Source organism: Balaenoptera physalus, assembly GCF_965194825.1.
Source record: "Balaenoptera physalus genome assembly, chromosome: 13".
NCBI classification, from domain to species: Eukaryota; Metazoa; Chordata; class Mammalia; order Artiodactyla; family Balaenopteridae; genus Balaenoptera; species Balaenoptera physalus.
The window spans coordinates 47,715,266-47,730,825 of NC_138892.1; the positions used below are offsets into that span (position 1 = coordinate 47,715,266).

The 15,560-nt window shown below is 35.4% G+C and overlaps 1 protein-coding gene across 14 annotated transcripts in view; it reads right to left on the reverse strand.

Annotated features, from left to right (window-relative positions):
* The window catches only part of CNOT2 (CCR4-NOT transcription complex subunit 2), a 109,065-nt gene that overhangs the window by 69,858 nt on the left and 23,647 nt on the right, over positions 1 to 15,560 (reverse strand). For 7 of the 14 annotated variants that reach the window (XM_082422780.1, XM_082422786.1, XM_082422783.1 and 4 more), the window contains one exon: positions 1,283 to 1,355. The exons of 1 other annotated variant lie outside the window; for it this stretch is intronic. In XM_082422780.1, coding sequence (XP_082278906.1) covers positions 1,283 to 1,355 — 73 coding nt within the window. Of the gene's footprint in view, positions 1 to 1,282; positions 1,426 to 10,856; positions 10,978 to 15,560 lie in introns of those variants that run through there. 6 more of the 14 variants (XM_082422781.1, XM_082422787.1, XM_082422789.1 and 3 more) reach the window with 2 other exon arrangements.

Here is a 15,560-nt window from a genome sequence, read left to right on the forward strand (position 1 = left end):
ACTCTATAAAAACAATTCAGAACAGAAAAGGTTACAGGGAGAACTGATTCTGCATAGCCACAGCTTACTATGGCTCAGTAAAATTATAAAAATCTGGCAAGAAACTTCAGACATAAAATTAGGTCAAATTCTAGAAAGGTTAAATATGACACTACTTTTCATTATGGACAGTGCCCAAACCAGAACCTAAGTCTTGTGTTCAAAGGCTCTTTGTTATCTCACCATGAAGACCCATTTACAATTTTCTCCAATGTTCACTGTTCCAATCTGAGGGAAGAAAAGACTAACTGGGCTAAAATAAATGATTAGAAGATAAATGGTTAGTTAACAAAAGCTGCTGCTATCACACTAGTTGCCTTCACAGCCTGGAGGGAACAAAACTTGTGGGTGGAAGAGAGAGAGGGAGGCTGGATATTTATTTGTGAAAGAAGCCTAAAGCTTATTCCTACTTAACTATGAACTACTGTGTATTCTGAGTCATTACATAATTTGATATTAAATTATTATCAAATGAATAAAGCAGATTTTCTTTGAAAAAATTAAAATATTAGAGTTTTTAAAATCACTATTTAATAGCACTATCTTTAAAATTCACCTTCTTTTAAAAGCTCAGAAAGAAAACAGGAATATTACACTTAAACCATCCTTTCAGCATCCTTACATATTTCATAGGGGATGGATATTATTAACTAACTTAATAAATGAGAAAACAAGAATCTAGCATTATAAGGACAGCAAGCTAATGACAAATTCAATAGAATTGGGGTCTGAGTACCCTGGGATTTTCATTTCTATTTCTTCTATACTCTAACCAACTTTGTCTACATTCCTGTGATGCTCTAGTACCCTGAATATAGCCTAAGACTTCAGATTTAGTCTTCCAGAAATAATATGTATAAAAGCAATCAACATTTTGTTTTATGGAATACTAGCTTTGAATCCAGCCATGAAGTCATTGTGTTTTAGATAATCTAAGTTTTGACACAGATATACACACCAGAAAATTTATGTTCTGACACTAATAGAATATATATACATTTATTATAAGAATATATATACATTATTTATAAGAATAAATATACATTTATCATAAGCATGCTTTACTCTGAAAAATGTTCCCACTATTTCAACTGTCAAACCCAATATACGTATTTTTAAAATTATAACCCCAAGTTTTCAAACTCAGGTGTATCCAACCTGATTCCAATTAAATACAACATGTTAAACAGTTCATGTAACTTATATGACCAACAGAAAAAAGGAAAAAAATTTTTGATCTTACCTGGTAGTTTCTTTTCTCAGATAATGTATGTCCATCAGTCCTCACCATAGAGTCGTGTCCTTTCCTCACAGTACTGGAGGCAATCAAATAGAACTGTCACTCAAGGGTCGTGTCACAGGAAGGACCGCCCACCAGTTCTCCCTCTAGAGTGGAATTATCCAAAAGCCGTCAAAATTACTAACATGTAAACATATGAACAGCAGCAAAAATATCCAATACGATATATAGAAAACAAAATCAAAAAGTACTCTTTTTATATCCTAATTGATCTTCCTCTTAACCATCCAGGGAGGGCTAGACTGGCAGACATACTTTATTTGAGATAGAAGTTATTAAATATGAAAACCTTTCCCTTCCAATTAAAACTGTCTGCCAGACCTTACACATAGGAAGAAACTTACAGTGAATAAAAATGGAGTGGAAAAAAAAGTTCAGCCCTGAATTGACACATTTTTTTTTCTTTTAAATAAACATCCTCCTGTTAGTCTCAGAAATGTTCAATTAATTCAGATTCAGTCATTTAATTTCAAATCCCTCTCCTCAAAATGCTTATTTATACAGCCGCTATTCATTCAGTTTATGAGGTTTATTCCTATGCCATAAGACGGGAATTCATCCTATAATGTTAGGATGATTAACAGATGCAAATCTAACTCAGTATTCTATTAAAATTTACTCCAATGAAGAGTAGCAACACATGTCAACTTTCTGGAAGCCTTTGTCCTTCAATCCTCCAATTTCATGCATGGTCTAATAGAATTTGCTTATTTACATTAGGGCAGAAAAATAATGGGCCTTATTTCTTAACCTGGACAGAGCTAAATAAGTCCAAAATGACTAGGCACTGTAAACCTCAAGTACAAAAAAAAAAAAAAAATCAATCACTGAAGCAGAGGTAATAGTCTCTAGAGATGCTAACTCAAAAACATAAATTGAAAATGGAAGACCAAAAATTCAAAAGTGGTATCTACAAAGAATTTGTAAATAGTCGTTTTTAAGACAAAAGTCTTACTTTTACCTAACTTTTAGTAAAATGTTTACCCCAGGAAAGTAGTAAGTTAGTATACCTACTGAACTAACAATAGTTGCTAACCACTAAAAATTATATTCAAATTTAGAGCAATTATTTAATATTAGACAAAATTTACTTTCAGAGAGGATAATAATAACATCTAATTTAATTTCATAAGAAGTATGAATCAATTTTACTAAAACCAACAAACACGCACATACACATACATATGGATTACATCTAAAAAGCAATCTAGTAAGGTCAGAAAATTTTTCAAGGAAAACATTAAAAATTAATATCATTAGATTTAAGTTTTAAAAAGAATTCATGTACTGAAAACCTACACTCCACCTCCTCTCTTATGCCTGATCACAAGTTAGTGGGTGCTATATACTTTTACTTAATTTTCACCATCTTGCATTGTAAATGTTTGGCTGAAATACTTCAAAGATGCCTGGCTCTATAGCAAAAATGTAAATGTGCATTACCAAATTTATATGTACTACTGGAATTAAATGTCTCTCTCAAAAGTAACAAAGGAGAAAGGTTTTTTAAAGCGTTAAGTATATTTACTGCTGTAAATATAATCCTAGCAAGGAATTAGGTTATTCATAAAGAAAAACTATCTACTGAATTGGATGTTCAAGAATCGTTAAGTGACATACATTCAGCTCCAACTTAAATGTTCATGACTGTCACAAAATGAGAACAAACCTTTTTATTATGCATCCCCTAAAACAACACTAACCCTGTTTTAATGTATTTTTTAATATTAAGAGAGTTTAAAACAGTACTTACTTTACTATTAACATGTTCATGACAAGTCTGAATTCAATGGACAATAAGTGTAAAATTTCAGTTTTTTCTTAGAAAATAAGCATGTTTTCCTTCTTAAATAAGTTTAAGAATAAGTTTAAAGTCCATGCACTATCTTCCATTTGTACCAGTTTCATCAAAAGATATGTTAGAAATCTAAAATCAGGCAAGGCTATTCTATTTTCAACAGCATAACATTACATATATATATATATATATATATATATATATATATATATATATATATATATATATATATGAGATAATTAGGACTTTATATGCTAAATAATATAATTAAAAATATTTAATCTGTACATTTACCAAATTAAGAAAAATATTAACTTTGGAATACTATGGATTTAGTACAAAAGTAAAGCTTGTTTTGTTTCTTTTGTTTCCCCATCTTGGGATAACTTCAAGTATTTCATGGCTTAGGGTTTCAAACAACAGCCACTATAGGCATACCTCCAAAATATTGCAGGTTCAGTTCCAGATCACAGCAATAAAGCAAATACCACAATAAAGCAAGTCATACAAACTTTTTCGTTTCCCAATGCATATAAGTTATGTTTACACTATACTGTAGCCTATTAAGTATACAATAGCATTATGTCTAAAAAAACAATGTACATCCCTTAACTAAAAAACACTTTGTTAAAAAATGTTAGCTGTCACTGGAGCCTCCAGTAAGTCATCATCTTTTTGCAATACTAACATCAAAGATCACCGATCACAGATCACCAAAACAAATATAAGAATGAAAAAGTCTGTAATATTGCAAGAGTTCCAAAATGTGATGGAGATGTGAAGTGAGCAAATGCTGTTGGAAAAACAACACCCATAGACTTGTTTGATGCAGGATTACCACAAACCTTCCATTTGTAAATACACAATAGAATAATAAAGCACAATAAAGCAAAGTTGTTAAGGGAACCACTGACAGAAACTGCCTGCCCTGGCCAGACACGACAGTAACCACTTGCTTGAGTTATCTTACAACGGGAGGTCCTGGTAAGGAACACAGAGCTAACAAGCTACCACCAGCCAGAAGAATTTGGGAAAGGTCAAAAGGAGAGGAGACACCAGTCCATATGTCCTACCAACCTCCCAGAATCCTTCTCGCTGGAATCCATCTTGGCTGAACAACGCGTGCACCACCAGGAAGAACCCTGAGTCAGAATGATTGGCCAGAGACGACCTGGAAACTAATCCCATCACCATAAAATCCCAAGACTGCGAGCCACGTGGTAGAGCAGTTCTCCTGGGTTCCCTTACCCTGTTGCTCTCCACTTGGGCGCCCCTTCCCAATAAAGTCTCTTGCTTTGTCAGCACATGTGACTCCTCGGACAATTCCTTTCCGAGTGTTAGACAAGAGTCCACTCTTGGGACCTTGAAGGGAAGGGGTCCCCCTTCCTGCAACACAATGAAACAAGATGTATGCCTGTACGTGTTCTGACCAATATAGGAATCAACATTCTATACTGAACAATAACTAAAAATCATTATCTCCTTTCAGTAAACAAAGGGAAAAAGAAATGAAGGCACTCTATTTTCTTCTGGGTAAACATGAAAAGCTAACATTTGTCACCACTATCTTATATTAAACAAAGATGTTCAATAACAGATTGTGTTGATACTCATCATATTAGGAATGAAAGGACAGTGAATAGATAAAGGATGTGAATACATGTGTGACACACAGAATATGTGAAAAGAAGAAAACATGAAGGAGAACATGCACCCTAGGTGCCTAAATTTATTAAAGTTTATGCACTGCTTTCCCCACAAAGTCCTAAAAATATTTAAAAAGTCAGAAAAGACAAATATTTATAAAACTAAAATGAAATTTTCTATAAGGCAGGGATACCTTCCAAGACAGAAAAAGAGAGACGATATTTACCTTCCTACATTAGATAACTAGAAAACTAGAAAAAAAATGTATGAAACAATGATTTTCAGACACTGAACACCATCTCAGGACAGAGATCATCAAAAGAAAAAAACAAAAGAAGTAAGCTCTATTGCCTGTAGAGTTACAAGGCTGAAACACAGGGAGGGGGTTAGGCATTGGAACCCAACTGGAGCACAACAGTCTCACTGAGTTAAGGAAAAAGAGTTCAGAGTTAGGGGAAACACCAAGACAGCTAGAATTTGCAGGGCAAATGGAGAGAAGGAAGCTGCAAAGAGCTCCAAAGATATGGAGAGAGATTCCCCTCAAGCTTTTAGCTCAGTAATGATCTGTACATGCATGTGACAAAACTACTGAATATGAAGAAAAAGCCTCTGAAAAGGAGTCGTCAGAACAATCCCGAGCTCATGTTCCCATCAATGAGAGTAGGACCTCTTAACACATGGGGTACTGAATAGAGTTCAAAAGGTAATGAAAACCTCGGTAATGAAACCATATAAGCTTTAAACTAAAGTATGTTCTTGACCAGCACTAACAGAGCTTAAAACCAAGCCTCAAAAAGATCAAAAGAATTCTAAGTACCATAACTGTACCCCTAAACAAAGCCCAACAATATTTAAAACAATACAACAAAAACCATCATTAAATAATGTAAAATTAAATGTTTGGCATCCAATCAGAAACACTAGCCATGCAAAGAAGAAGGAAATACAACCCATAACAAGGTGAAATATAATAAATGGAAATAAACCAGCAATGATACAGATGATAGAATTAGCGGCTTAAAGAGGTATTCTAAACGTACATTCAAGCAAATAAAGAAAGCTATGAACATAATACCAGAAAGGCAAGGTATCGGGGCTTCCCTGGTGGCACAGTGGTTAAGAATACACCTGCCAATGCAGGGGACACAGGTTCCAGCCCTGGTCTGGGAAGATCCCACGCGCCGCGGAGCAACTAAGCCCGTGCGCTGCAACTACTTAGCCTATGCTCTAAGAGCCCATGAGCCACAACTACTGAGCCCACGTGCCACAACTACTGAAGCCCATGCACCTAGAGCCCATGCTCCGCAACAAGACAACAAGAGAAGCCACCGCAATAAGAAGCCCACGCACTGCAACGAAGAGTAGCCCCGGTTCGCTGCAACTAAAGAAAGCCCTGAGCAGCAACAAAGACCCAACTCAGCCAAAAATAAATAAATAAATAAATAAATTTAAAAATTTTTTATAAAAGAAAAAAAGAAATTCAAGGTATCAAATATATCTAAGTTGGCAGAAAGAGGAATTTTTTTTTATGGTGACAGAAAAGTTCTGTATCTTGCTTTTGGTGGTGGTGGTTATACGACTCTACACATGTGAAAAATACCACAGAATGATAAAAACATACAAAAAAGTGAATGCATGCAGAAAAGGGTAAAGTGAATTAATCTGCAGCCTAGTAAGTTATATTATACCGATTTCTGGTTTTGATAATGCACTACAGTTATGTAAGATGACATCACTGGAGGAAAATAGGTGATGGGCATATGGGACCTCCTTGCACTATTTTTGCATCCTATGAATTTATAATTATTTGAAAGTTAAAAGATTTTTTAAAGGCTCAAACTGATCATCTAGAGATAAAAATTCAATGTCTCTAATTAAACATGCATTGGATAGGATTACTAGCAGATTAGATACTCCAAAAGAAAAGCTTAATGAATTGAAGACATAGCAATAAAAAAAATCCAAAATTAAACACTGTGAGAAAAGAGGCTAGAAAAAAAAAAAGGAACCATGGGACAATGAACAGTGAGATATCATCACTAGGGACAGTGAACTGTTGGGCAACATCAAACAGTCTAAAATTAATGTAATTAGTATCCCAGAAAGAGCAGAAGAGCAGGAGGACAGAAAAAAAAGGCCAAACTTTCCCTAAATTTGTTGAGAACTATAAACTCACAGATCCAATAATTTCAACAACCTCTAAGGAGAACAAAAAAACACACTTCATCATTTGACAGTCAAACTACTGAAAAACAGTGATAGAGAAATCATAAAGCAGCCAGAAGGAGAAAAAAGAATACACAGAGAAACAGAGATAGAAATGATGGCAAACTTGTCACTAAAAATAATGCAAATCAGGGGAGAGGTAATCAAGTTTTTTTCTGGCCGTGAGGGGTGTGGGATCTCAGTTCCCAGACCAGGAGGGCTTGAACCCGGGCCATGGCAGTGAAAGCCCAGAATACTAACCTGTAGGCCATCAGGGAACTCCCCTCAACATTTTTAAACTATAGAAAAAAAATTAAAAAAACTATCAACCAAGAATTCTAAATCTAGCTAAAATATCTTTCGAAAATGAAAGCAAATACATTTGGAAGGGTTTGGCAGTTTTTTATAAAATTAAACATAGACTGAACATACAACCCAGTAATTGTGCCCCTAGGTATTTACCAAAGTGTACTGAAAACTTATGCTCATACCAACACCTATATGTGAATGTTTATACCATGGAAAATGTTCTTCAATAGGTGAATGGATACATAAAACAATACATCTACACAACACAATTCTATTCAACAATTAAAAAAAAAACCAAGCTATTAATTTATGCAACATGGATGAATCTTAAATGCACTTGCTAAGGCAAAGAATCCAGACCAGAAAGGCCATATAGTGTTTCCATTCATGACATTCTGGAAAGGCAAAACTATAGAGATAGAAAATAGATCAATGGTTGCCAGGGAACTGGAGGAGTGACTGACTACAAAGGGGACACAGAGAGAACTTTTAAAGAGATTGAATTATTCTATATGGTACTGGAGTGGACACAGATGCTATGCATGTCCTGAAATCCATAGAACTTCACAACATGAAGAGTAAAGCTGAATGTATGCAAATCTTAAAAATCAACTAGGAGGTTAGAAATACAGAACTGGCAAAAAGAGTAACTGTATTACAAATGTATGACACAGCCACACTGAAGGGGGTATGGAAAATGGTGCTGGCCTAAATAACTTTGGAAGATGGTATTGTGACTGGTAACTGTAACAGAAAAAAAGAACTCTATATAAACACTGTGTTCTGGTTGGTAAAGTGATTCCTTACAAGGCTATGGATTAGCAATGCTGAAACAACTATACGTGTCTACTGAAGATAAACAATAAGTAAAATAGATGGTGGTTGGTGGGAGCCAGATTTCCCACTTCAGGAAAGTTACAGGTAAGCAAGGAGGAAAGGCTAGAACGAACTATGTAGTACCTCTATTGGTATCAGTTTGTTCTCAACTACAAAACACTTTAAATATGGTAACCATTCAGATGATTAGAGAATGGATCATTTCACTGGTATATTGTATGTTGCTTGAAAACAAAAATTTATAAAATGCTAGGTGATTAACATGTATGTCAAAATTATATTTTAGAAGACAGGCTTGATGAAGTAATATTTAAAAGATTTTTAAACAATGTAAACAAAGCTAATTTTTTAAAGCCTCCAAATTGTACTGAATATTTGCAAATAACTAAGTCAAAAAACTTTATCTCTAATCTTTTTAACAGACTGGTAACAGAATTAAATTTCAAGAACCCAAAGTAATTCATGTAACACATGTATCACTAGTGTCTACTCATGCAATAACTTCTCTCAAATTCAAGATACTTTTAGAATAAAGTTACTGAATATACCCGTATAAATGATAAAAGAATAAACATTTTACACCTTCTTTTCTGTGTTGAAAACCCGTGAAATAGATTTAGTCATGCTATCAGCTTAAAATCCGACAAGAAGCCAGTAAGAGGGAAAATATAAACCAAATCTTAATTAATATAAGATAAGCAGGCTTATTCATCCTAGGTGTTTCCCTAAATCAGAGGCTAATAAAAATTCAGCACGTAATATTATCTAAATAAATGCTAACTGAACCCCAATTTTCTTTCAAAAGAAGATTTCTCAAAATAAGAAATCAATTGAGTAAAATTTCTAGAAAATACTTAATTGGAGAGAAAAAATAATTAACTTTATTCTCCAAATTCTATTAAATTTTGGATGTCATCATCATACAAAAATATACACCTTGAATGGAACAATAACCAGAAAACCTGAATTCTAGTTAGTATTAGCCTGATCAGTTTCTCCTCTCTGGCTTCAGTTTCTTAATCTGTAAAATAAAGTGATTAATTTAGATGAGTTTTTTAATGTGTGCAGTTCCAAAATTTTATATTTTAAATGTTCTGTGTCAAAGTAATCCATTTAGGAAAGTGGACAATTACAGTTGATTTTTTTCCATGTTTTCTTTTTTCCTCCCACTTTATTGCTCAATAGTACTTTACAACACGGCCCAAATATTTTGGAGGTTGGGAATGGTATCTAAATAAAAGATTTTAGGGACTTCCCTGGTGGTCCAGTGGTTAAGACTTCGCCTTCCAATGCAGGGGGTGCAGGTTCCATCCCCGGTCAGGGAGCTAAGATCCCACATGCCTCGCGGCCAAAAAACCAAACATAGAACAGAAACAATATTGTAACAAATTCAATAAAGACTTAAAAAAAAAACGAAAAATGGTCCACATCAAAAAAAAAAAAAAAAAAAAGATTTTAATTTGGTAGTCTTTACCAAACTCAACTTTAAGCTACAATGTGAATTTGGTCAGGTTAAGAGAGTTGAACCCGTTGGGCAGGTTTTATTTTCGGATATAGAGGACATTATATTCCAGGTTGGCTATTAATTAAAACACACTACCAGATGTGACCAATTTCACTGGAGCTCAATAAAAGCTGAAGTAAATGCACTTAGCATTATCTTTAAAATCTTAAGGTTTCTCAAATTCCAGAACTATGTTAAGCAACATTTTCTTGTTAGTAGGTAGGCTGTAGTTACAAATATTTTCTGAACTATTTTCTGAACTAATTTTTGGTTCGATCACATAGATAAATGTTTTCAAAATTCTGAGTTGATGACTTGTGTTACATATAAGAAACATGGGCAGACAAAATAAAAATAAACAAAACTCAGGAATTTCTGTTTTATACCAAACTTAGTCTGGGAAAAATGCCACATAAACTAAAAATAGTTTTTCTGAATGTTTTAATAATACATGTTTCAAGAGTCTATGATTAACATGTAAAATGAAAAGTTGCCTATATTTACAAAGGAAGACAAATAAAAATAAATCAACACTATTCTTTTGAAATCAATTTACCCTCTGGTTGTCATAATTTAATGTTTTGTAACTTAATTTTGTGTGTCTTCTATTTTCTGTACTGGTAGCGTTCCTGATGCACTATTTCTTACATATCCGTGTAGTTCTGTCACATGTATTTCAAGGAGGCTTCTAGGTCCCTGACACATGGAATTTACTGAGTAATAGACAGTAGATCTGTCTAAAAGGCCCAGCATCTCGAGACAGAAATTTTCTACTACCAAGTCTAAAAAGTTCCAAATAAAGTGAAATACAAGAGTCCTACTGAACATAAATGACAAGAGTTCAATAATTTCTGAACCACAGGCTTTCAAAAGTTAAAAGCTCCTAATCTGTTTTAGGCTTAAATGAAATTGGGGTCCAAAATTAAGATAATTAGGGGGTCCTCCTAGCCTTCCTGCGGCCTGAAACTTACATATGTGTTTATACAAGTTGGTTTCTTAAACTCTGTGTGGTTCACAGAAGACTGTGTGTTACTTTTTATTAAGATAGTAATATCTACAAAAAGTAATATTAAAATAGTAATATCAAATAAGTTTGTGAAATTTACAATACATAAAACCTCATTTAAGTAAACAGTTGTTTGAATTAATTAGAGCAGACTACCAGATGTGAACAATCTGAACGTGTAAATGGCCAAACTATTAATATTAATACTTACTAATTTTCTGCAAGTTTAGAGCTAAAGAAAGTATTAAAATTAATGAAATGTTGTTGAAACTTTCATTACAATTAGATAAAAGTCCACAACTTTCCAAGGATTGAAGTAGTTATTGACAAAGCAGTCCCTCTAAAATAAGACCAAGTAATATTAGTCTCAGGACTTCCCTGGTGGTCCAGTGGTTAAGACTCCGCGCTTCCAATGCAGGGGGCACAGGTTCAATCCCTGGTGGGAGAACTAAAATCCCACATGTCACGCGGCGCAGCCAAAAAAAAAAAAAAAAAAAAAAAAAATTAGTCTCCCAGTCTATTAGAAGGGACATACTGGTTCTATTACTTCAACAAAGGAACTTGTATAAGTTATAATCTATAAGTCGAATTCCTTAAAATATATAACAGCTCCTTTCTTACTCTTCCTCGTAAAATGGCTTTAAGTTCATTAAATATTGTTATTTTACATCAGCGACTGAATATAGCACATGGAACCAGAAATCCGAAAACTTTAATGCTAACAATTTTTATAGATAATACATACATATTTTTTCTCATAATTTATATAAGTTGTTCATTCTACTGATAGGGTAATATTAAAAACTGACTAATTCATATCAACTATTTAGACTTAATTATTAAATTCATGACAATTGATTAAGCTCACCAAACTACCTCATTAAAAATTTGCTCTTAACATAAATCTAATAAGTCAGTTATATATTAAAATAAATTTTTAAGATCGCAAAACTAATTTTTTCCAGTTTTCATAAGAGTATTAAAATAAAGCTTAAGGACTTCCCTGGTGGTGCAGTGGTTAAGAACCCACCTGCCAATGTAGGGGACATGGGTTCGAGCCCTGGTCTGGGAAGATCCCGCATGCCGCGAAGCAACTAAGCCCATGCACCACAACTACTCAGTCTGCACTCTGGAGCCCGCAAGCCACAACTACTGAGCCCGTGTGCCACAACTACTGAAGCCCAAGTGCCTAGAGCCTATGCTCTGCAACAAGAGAAGCCACCGCAATGAGAAGCCTGCACACCTCAATGAAGACCCAACCCAGCCAAAAATAAATAAATTAAATTAAAAAATAAAGCTTAAGTAAAAAGCAGAAAAGAATAATTACACCCCTCCATTTAAAGAAGATAACACAGTGAACACTAACTAAGTAGACATTCTCCCAACTCCTCAAAGTTTATTTTTTGTAAAACACAAAGGGGCAACTACTGGTACACTGTTTCTGGCGTGAAAGTCAAGGGAATAGCCACAGATGCTCTGCAAAGCACTGATACATGACTGTCTAGGGCACTAACACAGAGAGGAAGAGACAATAGGCATATTTATAGAAAATAGAAATAGGCTAAAGGATTTACACTGTTTTTAATCACAGGATGCACATCAGAATCACCGAAGGTTTTTTTTTAAGAAATATTAAATGTCCCCTCCCTTGCCCCTACTTTAATTAATTTGTCAGGGATGGAACCTGGTCAGCAGGTGCTTTTTAAAGTGCTCCAGGTGATTCGAATGTACAGCCAAGGTTAAGGCTGTCGGGTTAAGACTTTATAAGAAAGTGAAATTCAAAAATATTTTCATCTCAGTGTAAGTACTAAGCAAAAAGAAACATTATATAAGTTGAAGGTGGGGCTTCCCTGGTGGCGCAGTGGTTGAGAATCTGCCTGCCAATGCAGGGGACACGGGTTCGAGCCCTGGTCTGGGAAGATCCCACCTGCCACGGAGCAACTGGGCCCGTGAGCCGCCACTACTGAGCCTGCGCGTCTGGAGCCCATGCTCTGCAACAAGAGAGGCCGCGACAGTGAGAGGCCCGTGCACTGCGATGAAGAGTGGCCCCCGCTTGCCACAACTAGGGGAAGCCCTCGCACAGAAACGAAGATCCAACACAGCCAAAAATAAATAAATAAATAAATAAATAAATTTATAAATTGAAGGTAGTATATAAGAGACTGTACAGTTCCTATGCATGCCAATGCACCCTTTCCTTGCCTCTTACTCACTCTACCTCTGAGAAATAATGCTGGGCCTTAAACATTAATTTTTACACTGTTTTTTAAGCACAAGATTTCTTTTGTTGAAATACATACGTTGTAAGTGCAGAAGCAGATAATCAGAAGAAGCAGATTACAATAAAACTTCTTTATTACAAGAAATTTCTAATAAAAAAAGGTCCTCTAATATATTCAATACTTAGGTTTTAAAAATATGTCCACTATCTTAACATTTCTTCCTAGAAATGTAATATTAACTGTCATTTGCCAAGCATTAGGCACTTTGCACTAAATACTTTATGTATAATTTCTTTCAACCCTCAAAATAATTCTATAAGGTAGATATTACTGTCCCTTTTTTACAGATGAGAAAACAAACTCTAACAATAAGGAAATAACACAAGGTCAAGAGGTAGTTAACTAAGCTGGAAGTAACAGGGCCAGAATTTGAGCTCATGTTCACTTAACTTGAATTCAATCTTTACATACATATATGTATATGTATATATACATATACAGATGCACACACATATATCTCGTACCAATTATGGTTTCATGAAGAAAATGTGATATATATATTTCTTCATGAAACCGTAACTGGTATGATATCATATAAATATCATAAATATATCATATACATATATCATACCAATTATGGTTTCAAAAAAAATGAAATCATTTCTGGAAATTCCAGCTGTCAAATAATACGTCTATTCAGAAGTCTCACTATTCTTCTATAAGAAGGAAATCAGCAATGGGGTGACAAGTAACAGACATTAATCAGCTGGAGATTCAAAGTTCAGAAAGACCCCTAACAGGAAATAAAGTACCCACAATATCCTTTCACACTGAGCTTTAGACCCTAAGTAGAAAAAAAAAGCACTGTGTCACAAGGCAAACAGCTAAATTGTTTTGTTAAAGTTTTAAGGCTACCAGATTACTATCGTCAACCGAGGTCTCTGTGTCTATCTCAGTCACAGAAACGAATAAATTCAATGTACCTTATCTTTATACAATTCTCTAAGACGGAAGCTTCAAAATTCCTTAAAGAAGTCCAGTTTCTACATCCTTCTGAATTTTTGCAAATGTTTTCTACTTTTTAAATGGTCTCTCTACAGCAGACACTCCTGGTTGACTCCCTAACAGTCCAGTCCTTCTCCCTGTGACTGCCATAGTTGTTCAGTGGTCCAAGCTTTCCCACATGACTTAAGAGGAAATGTTGATTGATTTAAGTAAATATGATAATGCTAACCAACCACCCCCATGCCCCTGTCAGTAAGTGATTTGTGTAAGGGCATTTGAACCAACTCTGGCCAGTGAGATACTAGGAGAAAGAGGAGAGTAGAAATCTGATTGTAGGATTTCAGGAAAGGAGAGAGAGACAGCCCCCTTTGTTCCCCTAGATGTTGTTATATCAGACTATCACATTTAGCACTACCTACCATAGCCATCTTTCAACCGCAAGAGAGCTAGCTTGGGGAATTCCCTAGCGGTCCAGTGGTTAGGACTCTGCGCTCTCACTGCCGAGGGCCCGGGGTTCAATCCCTGGTCAGGGAACTAAGATCCCACAAGCCCCACGTGTGGCCAAAACAAACAAACTAAACCTGTGGAGAGTTAGCATAAGGAGACTCTCACGCTCTAATAATGGCAGAACAGAAAGATGAAAAGAATTTGGCTCTGGCCTTAATCACTTAGCTGTTGCATTAACCAACACACAAATGACCATTCCTCCAGAGACACGAGAAAAAAAATTTTAGTCAGTTGAACCAAAAGCTTCCTAAACCTTTAGGCTTATCCACACCTAATCCTTTAGTAATTTTTAAACCATTTTATGTAAAGTCTTTCCAAGGCATCTACCTTACTTTTCCAAAGCATATACAAGCAGCTTAAAACAATAGTTCTTTCCATACTCATATTTCATTAGCTTAGATCATACTTAAACTAAAAATTGTATTAACACTGGCATAAAAACAGCTGATTCTTAGGCATATACCTAGCCTAGTAGGGGGAAAGGTACATGAGTAAGCTAGAGTAGTTCACTAGCTTAAGTGCTCAGAATACTCTGAACTACAGGAATTGAAAGCAATGGTTTAAGAGCATGTCAGTTCAGTGGAGGCTTGTTAAGGACATACGTCACCAACACATCTCTGCATATAACAGATTCTGTATATAACAAACATATAGTCTTCCTCTATGGGAGGTGGGGGGTAGGGTGGGGAGGAAGTTAAAAAGTCCTACAAAAAAGCCTAGGACATATGTTTCCAGGAGAGAAGATCAGAGTAAACCTAGAGTCAAAGAAGTAGGAGTATGAGTCTACTTAGTCTCAACTCCGGCCAGGTAGCACTGTAGTAAGAGGACACAAAAACTATAAAGAACCTTTACAACCTTTAGTTGTTTTACTGCTAATGAATTAAGAATAATGACAAAACCCCACAATTCAAAAATTTCAGGCAATACAGACAAAATATACTATTTGCTTAATATGCATAACAGCCAAGTTCCATTTTATCATACGTCCTATTAAGAATATCTAGGGGCTTCCCTGGTGGCACAGTGGTTGAGAATCTGCCTGCCAATGCGGGGGACGCGGGTTCGAGCCCTGGTCTGGGAGGATCCCACATGCCGCGGAGCGACTAGGCCCCGTGAGCCACAACTACTGAGCCTGCGCGTCTGGAGCCTGTGCTCCGCAACGGGAGAGGCCGCGATAGTGA